Consider the following 27268-nt stretch of genomic DNA (forward strand, 5'->3'; position numbering starts at 1 on the left):
CTTAACAGAACAATATGTTACGTACCTGTCAATCAAAGGAGAACATAGGTTCGCTCCTGTGTGCATATCTACCCCTGATGTAGGCAACCCACAAGATGGCTCTGAATCTGTCTTGCTCCTCTACTGACAACACTGACCATTTCTGTCCTGTATCATTTCTGGTGGTATGTAATTGTGTCTTTTTGGTAACACAAGCAAAAGAAGGGAATGACTGAGGTCAAACAATGTATAAAGGCCTGTGCGCATCCGTAAAAGATAGTGTTATGCATGTAGTAGAACAGCGACAGTGTGACGTACTATGAATTGCTTCCCTAAGGTGTAAACTTCAGTGCTGCAATTTTTATTGTCAGCAACCGAGACACCTTGCAGATGCAGTCCAAGAACAATGACCAGGAAGAGTGCGTGAAGTGAGGCTATTCGAAGATAACACTCTCCGGCTAGTTGCTAGACTGACAAAAAACACTATAAAGGAATTGGGCTGGGAAGTCATTCAGCACCCACTTTATTCACCTGATCTTGCGACCTCAGATTTTCACATTTTCCGCTCTCTTTCGAGCTATCTTCAAGGAACTTTCTTTCTGGATGAAAATGAACTCCAAACATAGCTCGACAATGTGTTCGTCTTGAGACGTGATTTCTACAGTCGCGGAATCGAACGATAACGCAACGTCGTCAGAGTGTAAATAGTGAAGGAGAATAAATTATCGATAGCTAAAGTCTCTGTCACGTGTATCTGCAGTACTTATCGAAAAACGCTATGAACTCATGCACCAATACAATATATCCAACGAGCTCAACACACCATGCTTCCAGGAGTTTGAGTGGTACGGGTCTAGAGAGTGGCTGCTTCTCATAATATTGCACCAGGTCATACATAGACACGTTGGCTTCGACCTGACCGCCACTGTCAGAAGCGAGTGTAATTTCAGAAAAGGCCTACAGCAAATAAAAAGTAAATGACGTGAATTAAAAATGAAATAGGAAAGTATGTTAAACTTCTAGAGGCGAATCTGAAAAGTACAGCGAGGTACAACTCTCTCTCGTACTGAAAATAAGCTCGCACAAGGATAAAATTTTGATCCACTCATCCTGCTGGTATGCAAATTGGAGAAGTATCAATTTGGAACCATTAGATCAAGGCATTCATCACATAAACCTTTCCAGTTTCAGCAATGTAGTTCTTAATTAAACAATTAAATTTGGTTTTAATTTTTTTCGAATTTTGGTCTTATGTTTTGCGAATTTGGGTTTTGTTTTCCGCCAATTTCGGAGATATTTTTGTTGAATTCTGTTTTTTTTTTTTAAAGTAGATGTCATTTATTGCTACTTTTAGTATTGCTGAACAATTCAATAATGCGTTGTCTACTTCTGGTTCTTATGCAACCAGATATTCGGTGTAGCACTGATAGGTTGAGTTGTTGGATGCCCTCCTGAGGGATATTGTGCGAAATTCTGTCCAATTGGCCGGACAACACGGAGTGATGGTCTGGTGTGTCATTTCTTTTCGTAGCAGGACCGCTTTGATTATCATCCACGTCGCCCTTACAGCTCAGCGGTATGTCGACTATTTCTGTCCCCCATAATGTTCCCCTTCATGGCAAGCCATCCTGGGCTTACATTTCAGCCATATAATGCGTTTCCTGCTCATGACGAGAGTTTCTACTGTTAATCTTCGTGCATGCCAAATCATACCTTGGCCAGGAAAGTCGCCGGATCCATCCCAACTGATAACACTTGGACCATTATGTGTAGGCTCCTCCAGCCAGGTTTTGACGATCTAACGCACCAATTGGACAGAATTTCGCACGAAATCCCTCAGGAGGACATCCAACAATTCAATCAATCAATTTTAATCCGAATAACTGGTTGCATAAAAGCCAGAGCTAGACTGACGCATTATTGAACTCCTCAGTTTATGATACTCTCTTGAATAAATTATCTCGCTTTTCTTTAATCATTTCTTTGTCTGTACGTGTACAGAACGTCTACCAATTCCATCCTGTTTGGATAACTCCTTCATGGTGCGTCATTTTCTCTTTTTACTCACAGAGTGTACATCTCTAATAGGAACGACAGGGATATGTTAAGAGAAATCAGGGTTCGTACAGAAACATTCAGTTTCCTCTTACTCTATTTGACAGGAAAACAGGAAAGAGGTGACTCGAACTCATAGAAGGTACCCTCCACCATGCACCGTATTACAGACTGCTTAGTATGTATGCAGATGAAGGTAAGTCGATAAGGTCCATTTTACCCCTTTCTCAAATGATTTATTTCTTCACTTCTGATGTCACCTACTCGTACAGACATCTAACAGATCCTGACAGTGTTCACTGATTGGCTAGAACAGAACATAATGGAGCCACTGCCAGCCACAGTACAGGTGCCAAGGAGTTGTTCCTCTCGAAGACGATGGGTCCCGCATCATAAAGAAGGTACAGGGATTCATCAGTCCGTGTAATGTTCTGCCACTGTGTCAACGTCCAGTGCCGATGGTCACATGCCCATTTCAGTCATAGTTGCCAATGTCGTGATGTCAAATTTACACATGCTGGGGTCGTCGGCTGCTGGGTGCACTCTGTGTTCAGGCGCACTTGTACTTTTCCGAGCATCTAAGACTGATGTTAGTTCTGCCACAGTTCCTCACCACAGTTCCTACGATGACCAACGTCCGTAATGAGAGGTGTCTGGGAAGTGGCTTCACCTTGGTTTCGCCATCTGCTGAAGACGCTCACCACACCATTTCTCGAACTCCTTACAAGTAATGTAGTTTCCGAAATTCTCATCTCAAGCCTCTGGGCCATCACACTCAGATAGATCGTGCACCTTTGCTATTCTACACACATACCACACGCTCACTGATACTACATACACGATGAATGTGTCTGACTCGCAGTCATTCCTCGCCAGGTGACACTGCTATCGCCAGGACGGGTTTATATTGATAGTAGGTCGGTGGTCATACTGTTCTTGCTGATCAGTGTGTAATATAATGTGGTGTGATTCAATGTTTAGGAAGAAGGCACTAGAGAAGGCCAAGTCCATGGTCGCCCACATCGCCTATCCTGATGAGTTGCTGGATGACAGCAAGCTGGACCACTTCTATGAGGAGGTAAGTCATGACAAATCAATATGTAAACATGTGCATTGCCGGTAAGTGGAACCTCAGTATTGTCTACACATCTTGTTTGTTCAGCAATGCTTGTTTTATTCTGATCCCTCTGTACCAGCTCGCGATTGTCTTACAGCAACGATGTTTAAATACAAAATTGTTTAGATAAAACATCCTTGCTACAGCAATAAATTAAAAACTTCCCTGCTTCATGTTTAAAATATTACACACATGCCTGCTTGGCCGCTGTGACTGTTTATAATAATAAAGCATAGTGCCCAATAGTACTACATCCACAGGTGGGTGATTTATGAGTTTTTTGAATTTCCCGACAGCTTAGCACAAATGAGCCATCTTGCATTGCGATGGTCATAGGGATGGGAGGATGAGTGGGGAGGATCCATTGTTTGTCCCATACGGCCCTTGGTACAGGAGGAGATGGAGAAAATTCTGTGATTGTCCCAAAACTGACCTTGGGGTGGAAGAGGGCTGGGGTGATCTTGATCTGATGGGGAAGGATAAGTGGAGGGGGCGAATTCCTTGTCTTTTCCACGACCAATAGACACCCAGTATTGATGTTCAGTCATGCATGAAGGCTTTTCTGCAAATCATATTCGAATCTTGTAGACGTTAACCTTTTGATTCTGTGGAAGTTTGCCTCATCACTAAAAAGTAGATGTGCAGAAAGATTTTCTTTCGCCATAGCTGAAATAGCGTTGAATTATTTTAATTATGTGAAGATTCATTTTAAGCTTCGTTTTGAGGATACGCCAAGTACTTGGTGTGGCATTTCTTCCTCCCTACCGGCTCCATGCATCATTTTCATGGACTAGGTTAGAACGAAAGGCAAATCCTCCCAAGGTTTTTGCTGATACATCTGGCTGTCTAGTTCTATCTGCTGTGCTCAAACATCTTGTTCCTTCAAACTGCCGATTCTGCCTGAGAATGTTGTTGGCATTTGGATGTGCTGACAAAATCTTCTCTGCACTGTGTCACCATATCGATAGTTGAAAAAACTCTAATACACTCAATGCCTTGTGTATATGACCCACAGTGTTTACTTACAACAACAACTTTTTCACTGTACTTGGGCAATGATCGAAACTTTGAAATATCTTTCACATTCTCTATAATTGTTACCGATATACCCCAAGCAGCGATATGTGTTTGTACTAACCTTTTTCAGCTGACCTGTAAATGTGTAGTGATAACTGTTTATGACGTATGCGAAGGGTGTCATGACCATGGAGTATACATGGGGGATGTGACTGAAACTTCAGGATGTCAAGTGACTGGTGCCGGCTGCCAGCCAATCATAGACCTTTATTTGGCGCCATGTTCTCGCAATGTTGCTTATTTTGTGCATACTACCAGGCATAGAAAGTTGTAGAACTCCCCAGGGTGGCACCACCGTCGTATTCACAGATAGGGGCGGCTGTGACGGCTCAAATTCTGATATTGTCACAAGTGGAGCGCTGACACACGTTACACATCTGTATGATAATGCCCTGTATGTTAGCGTAGTTAACACTGACCTGCATTTTAGTGCACGAAAGTGGGTTTACCAAACTTGATTATCAACTCATTCACTGACAAAGTAAATATTCCAGAATTTGAATCGAGAATAACTGCTATATGAGAAAATTGCAGCGAAGCAGCTGGCTTTCATACATATTATAAAAGTGTGTGTATGCATGTATGTATATAAGTATGTATGTATATATGTACACTTATATGATTGTACAACACATAGTTAGGAAATATGAGATCATAAACACTGATCTGCATGAGAACGAAACTGCAGGGTGAATGTCGCTAAATATACCATTTAAATATGCGTACAAATATGTGTGACATGCGCATATGCAGGCTACACCAAGGATAAAAAGCTTCTTCTAAGCCCTTGCATCAGTTTGAAGCAAATTTGATGCCAATATCACTGCCGATTCTGCCTGAGAATGTTGTTGGCATTTGGATGTGCTGACAAAATCTTCTCTGCACTGTGTCACCATATCGATAGTTGAAAAAACTCTAATACACTCAATGCCTTGTGTATATGACCCACAGTGTTTACTTACAACAACAACTTTTTCACTGTACTTGGGCAATGATCGAAACTTTGAAATATCTTTCACATTCTCTATAATTGTTACCGATATACCCCAAGCAGCGATATGTGTTTGTACTAACCTTTTTCAGCTGACCTGTAAATGTGTAGTGATAACTGTTTATGACGTATGCGAAGGGTGTCATGACCATGGAGTATACATGGGGGATGTGACTGAAACTTCAGGATGTCAAGTGACTGGTGCCGGCTGCCAGCCAATCATAGACCTTTATTTGGCGCCATGTTCTCGCAATGTTGCTTATTTTGTGCATACTACCAGGCATAGAAAGTTGTAGAACTCCCCAGGGTGGCACCACCGTCGTATTCACAGATAGGGGCGGCTGTGACGGCTCAAATTCTGATATTGTCACAAGTGGAGCGCTGACACACGTTACACATCTGTATGATAATGCCCTGTATGTTAGCGTAGTTAACACTGACCTGCATTTTAGTGCACGAAAGTGGGTTTACCAAACTTGATTATCAACTCATTCACTGACAAAGTAAATATTCCAGAATTTGAATCGAGAATAACTGCTATATGAGAAAATTGCAGCGAAGCAGCTGGCTTTCATACATATTATAAAAGTGTGTGTATGCATGTATGTATATAAGTATGTATGTATATATGTACACTTATATGATTGTACAACACATAGTTAGGAAATATGAGATCATAAACACTGATCTGCATGAGAACGAAACTGCAGGGTGAATGTCGCTAAATATACCATTTAAATATGTGTGACATGCGCATATGCAGGCTACACCAAGGATAAAAAGCTTCTTCTAAGCCCTTGCATCAGTTTGAAGCAAATTTGATGCCAATATCACTGTGGAGTTAAGAAACCACAACCTCCTATTGGTATGGGGATGATAACATGGAAAGAGAAAGGTGAGGAGGACAGGGGGATACAGGATATGGACACAGATAGGGGAAAAAGGAGATGGAAAGAGAGAGAGGAAAGGGAAATGGACATAAAGCAAAGAGTACAAGATGGGCTGAGAAGGGGAGAGGACGAGATGAAAGGAGAAAGAGGTGAGGAGGAGATGGACAGTGTGAGGGAGGAAGAGGAATTAGAGGGAGAGTAGGAGATGGACATAGGGGGACATAAAGCAAAGAGTACAAGATGGGCTGAGAAGGTGAGAGGACGAGATGAAAGGAGAAAGAGGCGAGGAGGAGATGGACAGTGTGAGGGAGGAAGAGGAGATGAATTAGAGGGAGAGTAGGAGATGGACATAGGGGGAAGGATCAGCTGAACAGAAGGGGTGGAGGAGATGAATAGTCAGGGGGATGAGCAGATGGAGAGAGAGAGAGAGAGAGAGAGAGAGAGAGAGAAAGAGAGAGAGAAGGGCAGGACATGGACAGAAAGTGGAGGTGTAGGAGATGAACAGAAAGAGGGGAATACAGGAGATGGACAGAGAAAGGGGGAACCAGGAGATGGACAGAGAGAGGGGCAGAAGGACGTGGACAGAATGTGGGGGTGTAGGAGAAAGAGAGGAGAGGAGGAGATGGACAGAGAAAGGGGGAAGCAGGACAGAAAGAGGGGCAGGACGACATGGACAGAAACTGGGTATGGAGCAGATGAACACATAGAGGAGATAAGAGGAAATGGACAGAGAAAGGGGGTAGGAAATTGGCAGAGAGAGGGGCAGGAGGGCATGGACAGAAAGAGAGGGTGTAGGAGATGATCAGGAAGAGGGGAGAGGAGGAGCTGGACAGAGAAAGGGGCAAGCAGGAGATGGTCGAAGAGTGGTATAAATTCATACTGGAGCAATGCCAGCTACTCAGCATGTCACTTAATAGAGAGAAGTTTTCTAGTCCAGATACGATGTCAGTTAGGTTCCCTTCAAAGAACACTGATGCAAAAGCTCATAGTTAGCAATCACATACAACTACCCACTCAACGAAACAACTGTCCCTAAAAACTGGAAAGTGGCCCAGGTTACACTAGTACTGAAGAAAGCACATAGGAGTAATCCGCTGAATTATAGACTTATACCACTGACATCTATTTGCAGTATGATTTTGGAACGTATACTGTGTTCGAACATTATGAATTACATCAGAGAAAACGATGACTTGGCAAATAGTCAATATTAACGTAGAAAAGATCGTTCTTGTCCTACACAACTACCTCTTTATTAGCATGACGTAATGAGTGCTATCGACACAGGATCTCAAGTTTATTCCAGTGTTCTGCATTTCCGGAAAGCTTTTCAAACCATTCCGCAAAAGGGACTTTTTATCAGATTGCATGCCTATAAAGTACCGTCTCAGTTGTATGGCTGGAATCGTTATTTCCTGTCACACAGCTCACAGTTCACAGTAACGGATGGAATGGTGTCGTGTAAAACTGAAATGGTATCTGGTGTTCCCCAAGACAGTGCTATACGCCGTCTGCAGTTCCTGATCCATCTAAAAGAATTAGGAGACAAACAAAGCAGACATTTTTTAGACATCATTCTTCTGACTGATTTGATGCTACTCGCCTCGAATCGATCTCTTGTGCCAAGCTCTTCATCTCAGAGTAGCACTTCCAAGCTACGTTTTCAATTATTTGCTGCATGTATTCCAAGCTCTGTCTTCCCCTATAGTGTTTACCCACTGAATCTCCCTCTAGTACCAGATATTCCATCATCCTGTCCTGTCCTCCTGTCGGTGTTTTGCATATATTCCACCCATTCTGCGGAGAACCTCCCCATTCATTACCCTATCAATTTACCTAATTTTCGACACCACAAATGCTTTTGTTCTCTTCTGTTCCGGTTTTTCCACAGCCAATATTTCACTACCGATCTTTCACTATCATACACTGCTGTACTCCAAACGTACATTCTCAGAAATTTCTTCCTCAAATTAAGACCTATGTTTGATATTAGTAGACCATTCTTGCCGATGAATGCCCTTTGTTTCAATGATAGTCAGCTTTTTATGTCCTCTGTCAATCATTGTTCATTTTGCTGCCTAGATAGCAGAAATCCTTAACTTCATTTACATCGTAATCGACAATTCTAATGTTACGTTTCTCACTGTTCTCATTTATGTTACTACTCATGACTTTCATCTTCCTTCGGTTTACTCTCAGTCCATATCCTATACCAATTAGACTGTTTATTCCACTCAACATATCCTGTAATTCTTCTTCACTTCCACTCAGGACAGCAATCTTATTAGCGAATGTTATCACTGATATCGTTTCACTTTTAATTTTAATCCTACCCTTGAGCCTTACTTTTAATCCCGTAATTGTTCCTTCGATACATAGATTGAACTGTAGAGACGAAAGACTACATCCCTCTCTTACACACATTTTCTACATCTACATACATAGTCCGCATGCAGTGGTTCAGTGCGTGATGGAGGGTATCCTCTAGCACTATTAGTCACTTACTTGCTGTTTCAAAAAATCGTAAACAGAGCGAGGAAGAAACGACTGTCTATGCGCCTCCATACTGGCTCTAATCTCTCAAATCTTCGTGGTCCTCATGCGGAATGTACGTTAGTAGCAGTGGGATCGGTCTGCAGTGAGCTTCAAATGCCGTCGTCTATCTTTTATCAATGCCAGTCCTTCAAATTTTCTCAGAAGTGTTCCTGGAAAAGAACGTCTCCTTCCCTCCAAGGATCTCATTTGAGTTCGCGAAGCATTTCCATTATACTTGCATGTTGTTCGGACTTACTGGTAACAAATCTAACAGCCCGCCTCTGAATTGCTTCGATTTCTTCCTTTAAGCCGATGTGCTGCGAATCCTAAATGCTCTGTCAGTACTCAAGAATGGCTCGCACTCTTGCTCTGTATGCGAGTTATTTTACAGATTAACCACGCCTTCCTAAAATTCTCCCAATAAAATAAGTCGAGCATTTGTCTTTCATACTACAATCCTTACTAGCTTGTTCCACCTCACATCGCTTAGCAACGTTGCGCCTAGATATTTAATAGATGTGACTGTGTGACTGTGTCAAGCATGACACTACTAATGCTGTATCCGAACATCAAGGGATTGTTTTTTGTACTCATCCACACTAACTTACATTTTCCTACGTTTAGAGCTAGGTGCCATTCATCGCACCAACTAGAAATTTTGCGTAAGTCATCTTGTATCCTAGAAACATGGAATTTCCCTCTTGCTCTTCAGTGGTTTTCAGGACCTCATGCGAGAAAAGGGCAAAGTGAGCTTTACACGAGTGATGCTTTCTGAAACCGTATTGATTCGTGGAGAGAAGCTTTCCCATCTCAATAAAATTTATTATTTTCGAACTAAGAATATATTCAAGAACTGTGCAGCAGACTAACGTTAAGGACAGTGGTCTGTAATTTTACGGATCCGTTCCTTAAGCTTTCTTGTATACAGGAGTAACCTCCGCTTTTCACCAGTCGCTTGGAACTTTGCCGTGGCGATGACTTGCCATTGCCGTAGAGAACTCACGGTATAACCGAACTGGTATTCCATCCGGACCTGGAATCTTATTTACTTTCAAATGTTTCAGTTGTTTCTCTGCGGCAGGGATGCGTATTGCTATGTCCTTCCTACGGCAGTCCGATGGTCAACCGACGGTACGTCTGTACGATTCTCCTGCGTGAATGGCTTCTTAAACGCTATGTTTAAAACTTCTGAATTCCTTTAGCTGTCTTCAACTGCCACAGAAGACTCGTGAACGAGAGACAGGAAGGATGCATCAGGACAGCTTAGCGACTTTACAGAAAGCCATAATTTTCTCGAGTTCTCGGCAAGATCGTTTGCCACGACATGAAGTTGGTAGTTGTTGCATACTTCGCGCATTGACTTTATAACTCTTGCCTGTCATCATTTGTGTGTTATCTTTTGAATCTAGAGTGCAAGTACCCTTTCAGAATTTCCTGAATTTCGTTGTCAGACCACAGAGGTCTTTTCCATCTTTAATCCACTAACTAGGCACATATTTCTCCAGAACACGATTTACAATCCGCCTAAACTTTGCTTTTAAATCCTCTTCGTCTACTCATACTGGAAATACATGATGTCAGCTCTTTCCCTAAGTGGGACGTTAGCGACCTCTTGTCCGCTCTGTCTAGCAGAAATACTCTCCTGTAGCCTTCTCGATTGACTTATTAACCTTAGTAACGGTAGTTGCTATAACGAGGTCATGATCACTGTACTGACACCGTCTACGGTCAGGTCCTTTTGTGGCTACCAGGGTCCAAGGTATCTCTATTGTGTGTGGGCTCTCAAACTAGTTGCTCAAGACAGTTTTCGGAAAACCTGTTCAAAAGCACTTTTGCACGAATGTCTTCCTGTAACCCTCTGCAGTGAATCCGTAGACGCCCCACTCTATAATCGGTTGGCTAAAGTCGCCTCCAACTACCATTGCATGATCTGGGAATTTTCGCGCTATTAACCGTTGAATTTCTATGAATGACTCTTGAGCTGTCACAGCGGAATCAGGTGGTTGGTAAAAACATCCAATAATTCACCTGATTTCGCTTAGGCGTGTTATACGTCACCAGGTAACTTCACTGTCACATACAAATTCTACCTAAATAGAGACAACATTTCTGTCAGCTACAACGAACACCCCACTCCCCCCCCCCCCCCCTTCCACCGTAGTGTCTAATTTGTGTTTTCAATATACGTTACATGAATCAATTTTCCGAGCACCAGTATTCCAGTCCTATTGTTCCCTATTGGTTCTTGTACATATAGTCTCTCCCTATAGCTTACCCCTCTTTCTCTCCGCATTTCGAATATGTTGCACCATTTTATATTGTAGAACGCTTTTTGCAGGTCGACATATACTGTGAATTTGATTTTTCTTCAGTTTTGCTTCCGTTATCAGCCGTAACGTCGGAAGTGACCCTCTGTTGCATTTTTCTTTCCTAAAGGCCAATTGATCATCATCTAATAGATTTTCATTTTCATTTCCCCTTCATCCGTATACTACTCCTGTCGGTAACTGGGATGCATGAGCTGTCAAGCTAACTGTCCGATAATTCTCGCACCTGTCGGCCCTTGCTATCTTTGCAATTCTGTGGATGATGTTTTTCCTAATGTCTGATGGTACATCGCCAGTCGTTTTGGTGCCATTTCACACGATGATTGTAGAAATTCCGATCGAATTTATCTATTTCTTTTTCGTTATTTGCTCTTAAGTTCTAAAAAGGACTTTTAGAATCTGATTCTAATGCTGGAACACCTTTCTCTTCCCAATCGACTCCTGTTTCATCTACTATGACGTCGTCAGACAAGTCTTCCCTCTCATAGAGGCTTTCAGCGTACTCTTTCCTCCTATCCTTTCTTAACTCTACATTTATAAGTGTAATTGTCACTGCATCCTTAACATTACCGTTCTTGCTTTTAACATGACTCTATGCTCTGTTGATTTTTCTGTATCCTAAGTCAGGCCTTCCGACAATCATATATTTTTCGATTCCTTCATATTTTTCATGTAGCCATTCCGTCTTAGCTTCCCTTCACTTCCTACATGAGTTCTATTTCTGTATTCCTGCATTTCGCTGAACATTTTTGTCACTCCTTTCGACAATGAACTGAGGTATTTCTTCCGTTACCCATGCTTTGTTCACAGTGACCTTCCTTGTATCTATATTTTTTCTTTTCAGCTTGTGTGATTGCCCTTTTTAGAAATGTCCATTCCTCTTCAACGAAAATGCCTACAGGGCTATTTATTGTCACCTCAGAGAATTTCCAGCGTGTCTCCTCACTCTTTAGTACTTCAGTACTTCTCTTTGCTTACTGATTCTTTCTGAGCAGTCTCTTTAAACTTTAGACTACTCACACTTTAGCCCACTTTTAATCAGTATTAAATTGTGATCTGAGTCTATATCTGCTCCTTACATTCTAGTATCTGATTTGGAAATGTCTGCTTGATCATCATCCAAGCTAACTGAAGTCTTCCAATATTCCTGGCCTTTTCCATGTGAATCTCCTCCTCTTGTGATTCTTGAACAGATTATTCGCTATTCCTAGCTATTTCTTGCAGAATTCAATTAATCCTTCTCCTCACTCATTCCTACTGCAAACCCATATTTTACCTTAACTCCTTCCCTCGCTTCTGGGCCTACAACTGGATTCCAGTCTCCCATGGCCAATAGATTTTCTTCTTCCCTTACATACTGAATTACCATACACTCATACAGGTTCTATATCTCTTCATCTTCTGCTTGTGATGTTGGCATGTACACCTGAGCTATTGTTGTCAGTGTTGGATTGCTATCGATGCTGATGAGAACAACCCTATCAGCGAACTATTCACAGTCTGCCTGTGTCATACCGACAATGTTTTATATATAAGTGTCGTCGCGAAAAACTTTGTTCCTTCCTATTCATAACGAAGCCCCCATTAGACTATTTTCTGCTGCTGTTGATATGATATTGTCCTGTACTCATCTGACGGCAAATCCTTCTCTTCTTTTTGTTGCCCTTCACCGAAACCCACAATACCTGGACTGAGCCTTGGAATTTCCCTCTTCGGATTTTTTAGCTCCCCTGTGACGTTCAACTCAGTTGTTGGTTCTTCAATCTTTTCCCCATGGTCACCTCGTCTTCGGTAATCCTCTTCCAGAGATCCAAAGGGGTGACTAATCTGGAATCTTTTGCATACGGAGAGACCATCGTCCCACTGTTCCAATTACAGGCCTCTCAAGTCTTGTGGATACACATTGCGTGTCTTTCACGCAGTGATTTCCGCTACCTTCTTCATCTTCATGCCGTTGATCATTCCGGATTCTTCTGCCTTTTAGGGGCAGTTTCCCTGCCCAAGGGCAAGATGTGACTTCTTATACTGGGAGTCTTTGGCTGCCAATGCTGATGATTTTCATTCTAAGTTCAAGCAGTGGCTAGGATCCTACCTGGGACCCAGGATGTTTTGATTACTAGACAAAAGTACTACGCCTAGACTGTAATTTACTGTCGCATAAAGTCATCGTAAGATCAATCGCAATTGCAAAATGATTTAGATAACATATCTGTATGGTGCGAAAAGAGACAGCTGATGCCAAATAATATAACGTGTGAGGTCATCCAAACAAGTACTATAAGAAGACCAGTAAATTATGCTTACATGATAAATCACACAAATGTAAAGACTGTGAAATCAGATAAATATCGAGGGTTTACAATTACGAATAACTTAAATCGGAATGATAACATGGATAATGTTTTCGGGAAAGCGAACCAAACACTGCATTTTATAGACAGAATAATTAGAAAATGCAGTAGATCTAGTAAACATACTTACGTATTTCTGTAGGGTACGAGGTACGATTGATAGAAGACATTAGAAATTTCAAATAAGGGAAACCCCTTTTGTTTTATCGCGAAATAAGAGAGACGATGTCACGTTTATGAAACAAGAGTTTTGGCCTGCACTCTTTAAAACAAAGGCACCTTTCATTGTGGCGAGACCACCAACTTTCACCTAGGAATGGGAAAATATTTTCTTGCCGCCCACCTACATAAAGAGAAATGACCCCCACAATAATATAAGCGAAATTAGAGCTCACACGGAATGATTTAAATGTTAGTTTTTCCCTTGTGTTCCTCAAGAATGGCATGGAAGCGAAATAGTTTGAAGGTGGTTAGATGAACCAACTGCAATGGACTCAATTGTGAATTGCAGAGTACTCTCATGTAGAACCACGTGGAGGTCTTTGTTTTGTAAATAAAACCCACCTTTTCTTGCTGCACTGTATTTTTTTATTTCTCCCAGAAGCGTTTCGCCTTTTTCACTTTAAGGCATCATCCATGGGGTATAGAATAACACAAATTTGTTTTGATACGTGTTATTTGTACATTATACAGCAGTTCACGTCTCGTTTCTTATGTTTCATAATCTACAAATAACACATATCAAAACAAAAGTGTATCAATCTAGATCTCACTGATGGTGCCTTTAAGTGAAAAAGACGAAACGCTTCCGAGAGAAAGAAAATACAGTGCAGCAAGAAAAGGCTGTTTTTGTTCAGAAAACAGTTATTTGTCTTTTGCTGCTGACGATGGCCACCCGAACAAACTCGTAGATGGAAGTGTGAGTCCGTCACACAGCAACAATATTTATTCATTGTGTAATGTGTATGGATTCATGATTCTTCTGAGTAAGTCAATGCATACTTTAATTCTGACGCTTCATTCCGTTCGTAAATACTTAATGCAGTAAGTACGTAATGCTTTGCCACAGTGACATTGGGTAACTAAACAGAATCTGAGAATTTCATATTTTCATTGATGGAAGTTTAGTTACAAATCGTAATCAGCGTTCCATGGCCATATTCGTCTATTCATTAGCTCTAAAGAACAATATGTTTCTGCATTTATATAAAAAATTATGTTGCACCAAAATCTCCGTGATGAAACCGTCACAAGAACAGAGTAGAAAGCGAAATGGTCACCTTTTCCTGTATTGTCTTTTGTAAACATCCATGATCGTTGACTCTAGTGATACTGGAAATATCTGTCGACGTAGGTGACACATTTCATAAAATCTTTTCAATACACAGTTTCAGAGACGTTTTGCAGCAGTGTTAGTAGATCATATACTACATAGGATCTTGTGGCAGGGAGTAATCCAAACTAATCACACAAAGAAAAGAAAAGCGATCCAGTTACTTTGTTAAGAAGATGATGAATGAATATGTTTTCTTCGTGAAACTGAATTGGATCATTATCCTCCATAAATTTCTACGTATGAGATTATAAACCCACTTAGAAAACTCTTGAAGTGTTTAATGTGAATAGTAGAGTACTGTGTATGTCTGCACTTCTCCAACATTAAGTAAAAGTTGTCACAAACTTAGTGAAGAGAAAAAAATTGTAGCCATCTGCAATACTTTTTACTACTACAACTACTTCTTTTGTCACTAGTTATAGTTATAACTAACAAATATTTTTTATATTTCTTTCATGTTGCACTACGATATTTTTGTTATTAACTCACATTCAATATTTTATCGTGTTTTCGCTATATTTTATGTCTTCTTAATGCGTGACAGTTAATTTGTTTTCTTTATTCGCCTCAATGCTGATATTCTTTCAGCTCCAGTGTTTCAAAACGTTGTTCAGTTGCCAGCTTTGAGGTGCAATTCTAGCTCTTGTATATTTCCACTCTGCCACTGTTCTCTGAAGTTTCCTGTGACATTTGTCTCACAGGAGACCAGATTCATGGCGTGATGTTGTCTACATCCCGGTCTTCGCAACATTTTTCTTCCCAGTAAGAACAAAATGTCTACTGAGAGGTCAATTTGTGTGCCAGTCATTTTTCTCCTTTATTCAAAAAAGCGAGTATATTCAAATCTAAAGATCTTGTCTGGAAAGATGTTTTTAAGTTAATGTTGCCCATAATAGTTAGAAGAGGGGCAGTAGCCTTTTCAATAGTTGCAGGGGCAACAGTCTGGATGATTGACTGATCTGGCCTTGTAACACTAACCAAAACGGCCTTGCTGTGCTGGTACTGCGAACGGCAGAAAGCAAGGGGAAACTACAGCTGTAATTTTTCCCGAGGGCATGCAGCTTATACTGTATGATTAAATGATGATGGCGTCCTCTTGGGTAAAATATTCCGGAGGTAAAATAGTCCCCCATTCGGATCTCTGCGCGGGACTACTCAGGAGGACGTTGTTATCAGCAGGAAGAAAACGGATCAGAGCGTGGGATGTCAGATCCCTTAACCGGGCAGATAGGTCAGAAAATTTAAAAAGGGAAATGGATAGGTTAAAGTTAGATATGGTGGGAATTAGTGAACTTCGGTGGCAGGAGGAACAAGACATCTGGTCAGGTGAATACAGGGTTATAAATACAACATCAAATTGGGGTAATGCAGCAGTAGGTTTAGTAATGAATAGGAAAATTGGAATACGGGTAAGCTACTACAAACAGCATAGTGAACGCATAATTGTGGCCAAGATAGATACGAAGCCCACGCCTACCACAGTAGTACAAGTTTATATGCCAACTACCTCCACAGATGACGAAGAGATTGATGAAATGTATGATGAGATAAAAGAAATTATTCAGATAGTGAAGGGAGTCGAAAATTTAGTAGTCATGGGTGACTGGAACTAGATAGTAGGAAAGGGAAGAGAAGGAAACGTAGTAGGTGAATACCGAACAGGAGTAAGGAATGAAAGAGCAAGCCACCTGGTAGAATTTTGCGCAGAGCATAAGTTAATCATAGCTAACACGTGGTTCAAGAATCATAAAAGAAGATTGTATACATCGAAGAAGCCTGGAGATACGAAAAGGTTTCAGATAGATTATATAATGGTAAGACAGAGATTTAGGATCCAGGTTTTAAATTGTAAGACATGTGGACTCTGACCACAATTTATTGGTTATGAGCTGTAGATTAAAACTAAAGAAACTGCAAAAAGGTGGGAATTTAAGGAGATGGGACCTGGATGAACTGACTAAACCAGAGGTTGTACAGAGTTTCAGGGAGAGCATAAGGGAACAATTGACAGGAATGGGGGAAAGAAATACAGTGGAAGAAGAATGGGTAGCTTTGAAGGATGAAGTAGTGAAGGCAGCAGAGGATCAAGTAGGTAAAAATACGAGGGCTAGTAGAAATTCTTGGGTGACAGAAGAAATATTGAATTTAATTGATGAAAGGAGAAAATATAAAAATGCAGTAAATGAAGCAGGCAAAAGGGAATACAAACGTCTCAAAAATGAGATCTACAGGAAGTGCAAAATGGTTAATCATGGATGCCTAGAGGACAAATGTAAGGATTTAGAGGCTCATATTACTAGGGGTGAGATAGATATTGCTTAGAGGAAAATTAAAAAGACCTTTGGAGAAAAGGGAAAAAAATTGCATGAATATCAAGAGCTCAGATAGGAACCCAGTTCTAAACAACGAAGGGAAAGCAGAAAAGTGGAAGGAGTATATAGAAGGTCTATATAAGGGGGATATTGTTGAGGACATTATAGAAATGCAAGAGAAGGTAGATGAAGATGAATTAGGAGATGTGATACTGCGTGAAGAGTTTGACAGAGCACTGAAAGACCTAAGTCGAAACAAGTCCCCAGGAGTAGACAAAATTCCATTAGAACTAGTGACAGCCATGGGAGAGCCAGTCCTGACGAAACTCTACCATCTAATGAGCAAGATGCATGAGACAGGCGAAATACCCTCAGACTTCAAGAAGAATATAATAATTCCAATCCTAAAGAAAGCTGGTGTTGACAGATGTGAAAATTACTGAACTATCAGTTTAATAAGCCATGGCTGCAAAATACAAACACGAATTCTTTACAGACGAATGGAGAAACTGGCAGAAGCCGACCTTGGGGAAGATCACTTTGGATTCCGTAGAAATGTTGGAACACGTAAGGCAATATTGACCCTACGACTTATCTTAGAAAATAGATTAGGGAAAGGCAAATGTTCATATCTAGCGTTTGTGGATTTGGAAGAATCTTTTGACAATGTTGACCAGAATATTCTCTTTCAAATTCTGAAGGTGGCAGGGGTAAAATACAGGAAGCGAAAGGCTATTTACAATTTGTACAGAAACCAGATGGCAGTCATAAGAGTCGAGGGCCATGAAAGGAAAGCGATGTTATTCAGTCTATATATTAAGCAAGCAGTAAAGGAAACAAAAGAAAAATTCGGAGTAGGAATTAAAATCCATGGAGAAGAAATAAAAACTTTGAGGTTCGCCGATGACATTGTAATTCTGTCACAGACAGCAAAGGACTTCGAAGAACTGTTGAACGGAATGTAAAGTGTCTTGAAAGGAGGATATAAGATGAACATCAACAAAAGCAGAACTAGGATAATGCAATGTAGTCGAATTAAGAATGGTGATGCTGATAGAATTAGATTAGGAAATGAGACACTTAAAGTAGTAAAGGAGTTTTGCTATTTGAGGAGCAAAATAACTGATGATGGTCGAAGTAGACAGGATATAAAATATAGACTGGCAATGGCAAGGAAAGCGTTTCTGAAGAAGAGAAGTTTGTTAACTTTGAGTATAGATTTGAGTGTCAGGAAGTCTTTTCTGAAAGTATTTGTATGGAGTGTAGCCATGTATGGAAGTCAAACGTGGACGATAAATAATTTAGACAAGAAGAGAATAGAAGCTTTCGAAATGTTGTGCTACAAAAGAATGATGAAGATTAGATGGGTAGATCACATAACTAATGAGGAGGTATTGAATAGAATTGGAGAGAAGACAAATTTGTGGCACAACTTGACTAGAAGAAGGGATCGGTTGGTTGGGAATATTCTGAGGCATCAAGGGATCACCAGTTTAGTATTGGAGGGAAGCGTGGAGGGTAAAAATCGTAGAGGGAGACCAAGAGATGAATACACTAAGCAGATTCAGAAGGATGTAGGTTGCAGTAGTTACTGGGAGATGAAGAAGCTTCCACAGGATAGAGTAGCGTGGAGAGCTGCATCAAATCAGTTTCTGGAGTGAAGACCACAACAACAACAGCAACAACAATAGTTACCATTAGGCCATGACTACTTCACATTCTTAAAATGTAAAGGAAAAAGATGCGCTTTTGCTCACAATTCTAGACTTTATTAGAAACAACTCCCTGAAGCCCCAACCGTCAGGTACTTACCATATTACTTTGTTGTTATTTGAACATGCCGATTCCAACCGCACACATTTCATAATTATAGTGTAATGATGAAACAAATGTGAGTAAAGAAATAGTTACTACAAATAATCGCTTACCCCTTCTGTTTCATGCTACAGACGAAACCTAAATACGATATACACTATAATAACAAAGATTTTGCACATTATTCTGGTGTTTCTTTCAAATGTTAAAATCTGAAATACCTGTACATGACATAAAAAATTAATATCTCATAGAATAACTATATATACAAAGATACATTTTTTCTGCTCTGAGACTTGGCTATGGTTAAGGTGATTGCTTGCAGTAGGTTTCAGACATGCACACACCATTACAAATATAAAATTCAATTTTTTAAAACAAATGTATAAGTAATATTTTTACGGAAAACCGTGTTGCCAGTATGAATTGTTGTAGAAGTAGATATTCTAATAAAGTAGCAGAAATTACTCAACAGAAGCAAGGCCTTTTGTCCAGATTGTATGCCAGTCAGGTTCCTTTCGAGGCATGCTGATATTATCGCTTCATACTTAGCAAACATGTGTAACTGCTCGCTCGTCGGAAGATCCATACTTAAAGACCGGAAAATTGCACAGGTCACACCAGTACCCAAGGATGGAAATAGGAATAATCCGCTGAATTACAAACCTATATCACTAACGTCGATTTGCAGTACAATTTTGGAACATATACTGCGTTAAAGCATTATGAATCACCTCGAATGAAACGATTTATTGACAAACAGCCAGCGCAGATTTGGAAAATATCGCTCTTTTGAAAGACAAACATACCTTTATCCTCACAAAGTAATGAGTGTTGTCGATAGGGAATGTTAAACTGATTCCATATTTTTAGATTTCCTGAAGGCTTTGACACCGTTCCTCGCAACCAACTTCTGAATAAATTGGCAGAACACATACTAAATGTAAAAGGTATACTAAAGGGATTGCTTGCTTTATGTTTGTACACCCTCTTCTGGAGTATTACTGTCTGTTGTGGGATCCGCATCAGATAGGTTTGACGGAGGACACTGAAAAAGTTCGAAGAAGAGTAGGTCGCGAAATAGGGGAGGAAGTGCCATGAACATGATACGCGAACTGGGGAGGCAATCATTAAAACAAAGGTGTTTATCATTGGAGCAGGATCTTCTCATCAAATTCCGATCACCAACTCTCTGCTCGATATGTGAAAATATTTTGTTGGCACCCACACACACAGAGAAGTGATCATCACAATAGGAAAGGAGGAATCAGAGCTCGCACAGAAAGATTTGAGAGTTTGTTTCTCCCGTATGCTGTTCAACAGTGGAATAGTAGAAAAATATCTTGAAGGAGCTTCAATAAATCCTCTGCCAGGCACTTAATTTTAAATTACAGTGTAATCATCTAGATGTACACTCATCAGCCAGAACATTATTATTACCTACCTAATAGCCCGTATGTCCACCTCTACACAGATAATAGCTGTGACGCGTCGTGGCATAGAAGCAGTGAGGGCTTGGTGTGTCGCTGGAGGGAGCGGTCACCACATCTGCACAATCAAGTCACCTGACTCCAGTAGATTCCGGGGAGGCGGGCGAAAAACTCTGACGCCATGTTCAACCACATCACAGATGCGTTCAACTGAGTTCATATCAGGCGACTTTGGGGGCTAGCACTACAACTGGACCTCACCATTGTGTTTCTATAACCATTCCTTCACACTCCTGGCCTTGTGACATTCGCATTGTCTTGTTGAAAAATGCCATTGACGTCGATAAACATGATCGTCGTGAAAGGGTGTACATAGCCTGCAACCAGTGTACGATACTACTTGGCCATCGTAGTGCCTTGCATGAGCTCCACCGAACCTATGGATACCCATGTGAATGAAACTTCCTGGCAGATTAAAATTGTGTGTCGGACCGAGACTCAAACTCGGGACCTTTGCCTTTCGCGGGCAAGTGCTCTACCAACTGAGCTACCCAAGCACGACACACACACATTAGTTCTGCATGGTTCGCAGGAGAGCTTCTGTAAAGTTTGGAAGGTAGGAGATTTGGAAGGTAGGAGACGAAGTACTGGCAGAAATAAATCTGTGGGAACGAGGCGTGAGTCGTGCTTGGGTAGCTCAGATGGTAGAGCACTTGCTGGCGAAAGGCAAAGGTCCCGAGTCCGAGTCTCGTTCCGGGACACAGCTTTAGTCTGCCAGGAAGTTTCACATCAGCGCAAACTCCGCTGCAGAGTGAAAGTCTCATTCTGGAAACATTCCCCAGGTTGTGGCTAAGCCATGTCTCTGCAGTATCCTTTCTTTCAGGAGTGCTAGTTCTGCATGGTTCACAGGTGAGCTTCTGTAAAGTTTAGAAGGTAGGAGACGAGGTACTGGCAGAGGGAAAGCTGTGAGGACGGGGCGTGAGTCGTGCTTGGGTAGCTCAGTTGGTAGAGCACTTGCCGGCGAAAGGCAAAGGTCCCGAGTTCGAGTCTCGGTCCGGCACACAGTTTTAGTCTGCCAGGAAGTTTCATATCAGCGCACACTCCGCTGCAGAGTGAAAATCTCATTCTGGACCCATGTGAATGCTCCCCAGAGCATAATGGTCTCCATTCTGCATTGCAGGTCACAAGGAGCTGTTCCCCTGGAAGACGATGGATTCGCGCCCTCCCATCGGTATGATGAAGAAGGGGTTGATTACACCGTGCAGTGCTCTGCCACTGTACCAACGTCCAGTGCGAATGGTCACGTGCCCACTTCAGTCGTAGTTGCCGATCCCGTGATGTTAATATTTACACGCAAACGGTTCATGGCCTCTGGAGTCCCACTGTGTGTTTAGACACACTTGCACTCTACACAGAATTAAAGTCTGATGTTAGTTCCGCCACAGTTCGCCGCCTGTCCTGTTTTACCAGTCTGCCCAGCCTGCGACGTCCGACATCTGTAATGAGGAGTGGCGGCCCAGTCCCGGGATGTCTGGACGTGGTCTCACCTCGCTTTCGCCACTTGTTGAACTCACTCACCACAGCACTCCTCGAACAACCGACAAGTCGTGCAATTTCCAAAATCAGACAGATCGGATGCCTTCCCCATTCTACTCACGGACAGCAAGCTCACTGATACTATATGCATCATATGTGTGTGTGAGTAGCAGTCAATCCTTGCCATGTGACACTGATATCACCTGGGTGGATTTATATCGATAGTTGATCGGTGGGCATAATGTTCTGGCTGATTAGTGTAGACGTAAATGTGATATGGAACATCGGTGTTTCACAGTGGCACTTATTAGTTAGCAAGTCTGTGCAGGTGGTAACAGAATTAGGACGAGTAACTGAAAAAGTACCAGGAAGATAGGAAGAAGACCTTCATACAAAAGACCACTCTTCTAAGTAAATGTCCTACATGGGCCAAAGTTACTGGATTCATGCAGAAGAAGAAGAAGAAGAAGAAGAAGAAGAAGAAGAGGTAATAAATACATTTATATCAGGCAGCTGCATTATCTGTGAAGGTCTCATCATTAGCAAAAAAAAAAAAAAAAAAAAAAAAAAAAAATTATTCGATCGATTTGGGCAAACGTGGTTTAAGGAACAGGGTTCAAGTTTGCCACGCGGGATTAGCCGAGTGGTCTGAGGCGATGCAGTCATGGACTGCGCAGCTGGTCCTGGCGAACGTCCGAGTCCTCCCTTGGGCATGGGTATGTGTGTTTGTCCCTGGATAATTTAGGTTAAGTATTGTGTAAGTTTAGGGACTGATGACCTTAGCAGTTAAGTCCCATAAGATTTCACTCACATCTGAACATCAGAACATCTGGTTCAACATTAATGAGTTATGCACCCATCAGTTCATCATTAAAACTGCTCTGATCAATAACGTTAAAAGAAGCAGCTGTTTGGAACGTTGATAAAGTGCCATAGGATAGGTGCAAGATATACTACTCTGTGTAAGACATGGATGATCGTCTCCCATTTGAAACTTTGAAACTAAGAAATGTATTATGTGATGTTTCCGTTACATTTCGTGTGGCACTGATTGTGGGGTGGTCACTAAACCATATGAGAATGGTAGCTGCCAATTAGTAGTCTTGCAAAGGACAGATGGCGTTGTCTTGTACAAAACACACCACACGGATTTGGTGAATTTTTGGTCTGTGTATACAGGTGTCTGAAGTGAAACTTAATTGCTAACCATTTGGGGACATGTGTATGACAGGGCAGTTCTATTCATACAGTTCTCAGTTCTTACAAATCTATTGCAGCTTTCCACCTTCCAGTGGGGGATCAAAATCGTCAGATATCTTTAAGTCGAAATGGGGTTTCGTTATCACAGCATACCCGATTTCTGTTCGTCATGACTGCGGAAAACGTTATCAAGTGGGTTGATAGTAGCAGCCAAACACAATGAAGTGACAAATGTCAAGCGTGCCTCCTAACATCTTGTCGGACCTCCCTTTTCCCGGCGCAGTGCAGCAGTTCGACGTAGCGTGGACTCAACAGATCGGTGGAAGTCCCTTGCAGAAACAGTGAGCCATCCTGCCTCTATAGCTGTCCACAACCGCAGAAGTGTTGCAGATGCAGTATTTTGTGCACGAAGAGGTCTCTCGATTATGTCTCATAGATGTTCGAGGGGATTGATGCTGGGAGATCTGCGTGGCCAAGCCATTCGTTCGAACTGTTCAGAATGCTCTTCAAACCACTTGTGAACAATTGTGGCGCAGTCACATGACATCGTTGTTTGGGAACATGAAGTCCACGATTGGCTCCAAGTGGTCTCCAAGTAACCATACATAACCAATGGACCAAAGGACCCAGTTCATTCCGTGGAAAGACGGCCCACACCACTGTGGAACCACCAGCTTGCACATTGACTTGCAGACAACTTGGGTGCATGGCTTCATGGTGTCTGCACTACACCTCAACCCTGTCATGAGATCTTACTGACTAAAACCAAGATTCATATGAGCAGGCCAGTTTTCCAGTAGTCTAGTCCAAGCAATATGGTCACGAGCCAAGCTGCAATTGATGTCAAGATGTTACGAAACGTATTCGCGTTGGTCGCCAAATTTCGCCAACGCCAAAAGAATGGTTCAAATGACTCTGAGCACTATGGGACTTAACGTCTGATTTCATAGGTCCCCTAGAACTTAGAACTACTTAAACCTAAGTAACCTAAAGACATCACACACATCCATGTCAGAGGCAGGCTTTGAACCTGCGACCATAGCAGTCGCGCGGTTCTGGACTGAAGCACCTAGAACCGCTCGGCCACCGCGGCCGGTGCCAACGTCCCAACGATTATGTTCCGTCATACGTCCCACACTGATTTCTGCTGTTACTTCATGCACTGTTGCTTGTCTGTTAACACTGATAACTCTATTCTAACGCAGTTGCTCTCGCCTGTTAAGTGAAGGTCATCAGTTACTGTGTTATCTGTGGTGAGAGATAATGCCTAAAATTTGCTATTCTCACCACACTATTGACATTTTGAATCTCTTTAACCCTGAATTCTCTAACGATGTCCGAATGTAATACGCCAATCATGTAGCTGCCACTACCATTCCGCGTTCAGAGTCTGTTAATTACCGTCGCGTGGCCATAATTACGTAGTCGCATGAACCACCTGAGCACAGGTGACAACTCCGCCACTTCACTGCCTCTTTTATACCTTGTGTAGGCGATACTACCGCAATCCCTAAATTTGCATATCACTGTCCCATTGCATCTGTCACCTCATTGTGTTTCACGCAGGCGTTGTAGGTGGACGTGTACACTTCAGCCTCACATGCCAGCGTTCTTTCCACTCACCTTGCCTCTTCTGTAGACGCGTCCCTTACGCAGAAGACGCGACATGGTTGTAGGTCCATTGATAGCAGTCTCGTTCATTGCAGTGATGATCGCTGCAAGTTTAATAGGCTGCTTGGCTGCCGGCAATATACATTTGAAAAATCCTTAGCAATAGCATATTTTTTTATTTATCAAGAGAACTACCCTTGTGCAATATTCACCACCTACAATTACACTTCAGCGACTATGGGAAAAAATTACAGTAAACTAACGTGTGCAAAATTTACAACACGCTCCTGCCACATGTGTTTCTCTCCTCACACACGTTCTCCTATAGCCTCACCTTCGTGTCAGGCCATAGTGGAGTTTCTGTTCTGACTGATATATAATCAGAGCCTAGATATATGGCAACGCTTCTTTATAAGAGTGTACTCTGGACAGCCAAGGCAGACAAAAAACGTATTTTTTAGCTGTTTCATGCGTCTGACCACACACTCAGGGCATCATCACGAAGTAATGAGTGCCGTCTCGTTGAATTTATTCCAGAAGATCATAGTTTCCACGTACCGCATTACATGGTTGTAATAACAGTCTCTTAATAAACCAACATCATGTTTTAGATTTGGCAACGGCCTTGCCGCAGTGGATACACCGGTTCCCGTGAGATCACTGAAGTTAAGCGCTGTTGAACGTGGCCCAGACTTGGATGGGTGACCATCCAGCTGCCATGCACTGTTGCCATTTTTCGGGGTGCACTCGGCCTCGTGATGCCAATTTAGGAGCTACTCGACCGAATAGTAGCGGCTTCGGTCAATAATACCATCATAACGACCGGGAGAGCGGTGTGCTGACCCCACGCCCCTCCTATCCGCATCCTCCCCTGAGGATGACATGGCGGTCGGATGGCCCCCGTCGGCCACTCGTGGCCTGAAAACGGAGTGGTTTTTTATGTTTTAGATTTGGCACATATCGGCATAGAGCCAAACAGCCAAAACTCTACAGGTTTACAACAGTAACAACAGAGCATAACAGGTATCGTTTCTCCAGTCCCATCACCATCGGAATATTAATAGTAATACCTATTTTTGGACATGCTAACCACCGCTGGGGAAAAGATCATATTCTTAAACAGACAGTATCCTCTGAGGATGACAAAACTGAGACAAAACTTATTTAGAACATAACAAAACCAATGTAAATAGTAGTTGCTTTCAGGAGGTGGAATTCCAATACCATATTTTAGTAACTTCACCTCTCCATCACATACAGACACTTTGCATCTCTTTGCATCTTAATGTTGGTCCGGATGTAAATGAGAATGTCTGAAGCCACGACTCAGTAGCAACAAGTCTTGACTGATCTGGTGTTCGAGGGCCTCGAAGTGTGACCACCATATTATGGCTGGCAATATGCATTCCTCAGTATCCAACTGAAACGTCAGCTGTCAGCATTAACAACTCATATTCTGCCACCGAGCTCAAATCTCTGCAGCTTTCCCAGTTTGTTATTCTAACCACCACTGCTACTCTTGAAAATCCAAATCTGCGCTCCTTTATTGACAAACTCCTCTCTCGAAACTCTTTCCAATGGCAGTTTTTGGCTTTTCCTGCTGACCTAACAAGTGGATAGCACACACCAATGGACAGAGAAGAACTAGCAAGCACACTTCCTAAGTTTTCCGTATGCTGTGTGGAAATACTGTGAGACTAGTGTAACTGAGAAAAGCTGGAAATACCAAACATTTTGGGTGCCCATGATTACAGACTCATAATCCCCACATCTTGAATGTTAATGCCATATATTCTAATATGGAAGTTATACCTGTGCCTCTTCTTTATTCTTCTTGTTTATTCTTGTCTATCGCGGCTTCTTGAGATCTCTTGTGAAGGGACAAGATACAAGTTCAGTAAGGGCGTGGTACAATCTGTTGTGTGCGAATTCGTTTCCGACTAATAATCTGTCCAGTTAATCTACTCGCAATTAATATTCATTTCTTAATAAGGATAGTATTCGTCAGTAAAATGTAATACCAATGAAGTTAAGCAACAGTTAGTACCTTAACTTTTGAATCTGCCGGTTTATTGGCATTTCTGGAAAGAAAGACACTTTCATACTCTAGTGCGATCAGCAAATTCCGTGTAAAATTTTGTGTGTAATGGGACCGACTACTTCGCAAATCTAATGAATCAATGAAGCAACACTACAATGCTGCTAGCCAATGTAATCAATAAGGTGATATGTGTCTCAATTAAAACAGAACCTTCATATTTTGAATGAACTTTCGGTTCATTTTTATCAAAGTCAGCTCTTGTCTCAAAATTAATTTCCAACATTGAGCATTAAGTCCAGGCGCGTTTCCAACTATTGTACGCAATTTACTTGACAGCTCGATCACGCACTAGCGTGTAACGTATTTCAAATCGAGCACGCAGGTTTCAGTTTTCCCTAATGGGCTAAACGACTCTTTTGTCGTAACGTGATGTGTCTAATTCACGCAAAGCCTAAAGTAAACTGGATTTGTCTCCATTCGGGTCAAAGTCACAAAATAATTCACCGCACAGGTCAGCGGACTGTACACGCGCACTTTTAGCACTCGTCTCAGAGTAAAATCCGCAAATAAATTCACACTCTTTTTGTGCATACAAAAATCAAAACACCTTTACATTAGACAGATAAATTATGACATTCAATTGTTAACTAATCATTTCCCATTCT

At 41.8% G+C, this 27268-nt stretch overlaps 2 protein-coding genes across 4 annotated transcripts in view; one reads left to right on the forward strand and one right to left on the reverse strand.

Annotated features, from left to right (window-relative positions):
• LOC126427022 (zinc finger protein 99-like) overlaps positions 1 to 27268 on the reverse strand; it is a 458738-nt gene that overhangs the window by 242343 nt on the left and 189127 nt on the right. The window lies entirely within an intron of this gene.
• The window catches only part of LOC126427021 (neprilysin-2-like), a 266242-nt gene that overhangs the window by 211296 nt on the left and 27678 nt on the right, over positions 1 to 27268 (forward strand). For all 3 annotated transcript variants that reach the window (XM_050089185.1, XM_050089183.1, XM_050089184.1), the window contains one exon: positions 3016 to 3112. In XM_050089185.1, coding sequence (XP_049945142.1) covers positions 3016 to 3112 — 97 coding nt within the window. The remainder of the gene's footprint in view (positions 1 to 3015; positions 3113 to 27268) is intronic.

The sequence above is a fragment of the Schistocerca serialis genome, chromosome 11 (assembly GCF_023864345.2).
Source record: "Schistocerca serialis cubense isolate TAMUIC-IGC-003099 chromosome 11, iqSchSeri2.2, whole genome shotgun sequence".
In the NCBI taxonomy this organism is placed as follows: Eukaryota; Metazoa; Arthropoda; class Insecta; order Orthoptera; family Acrididae; genus Schistocerca; species Schistocerca serialis.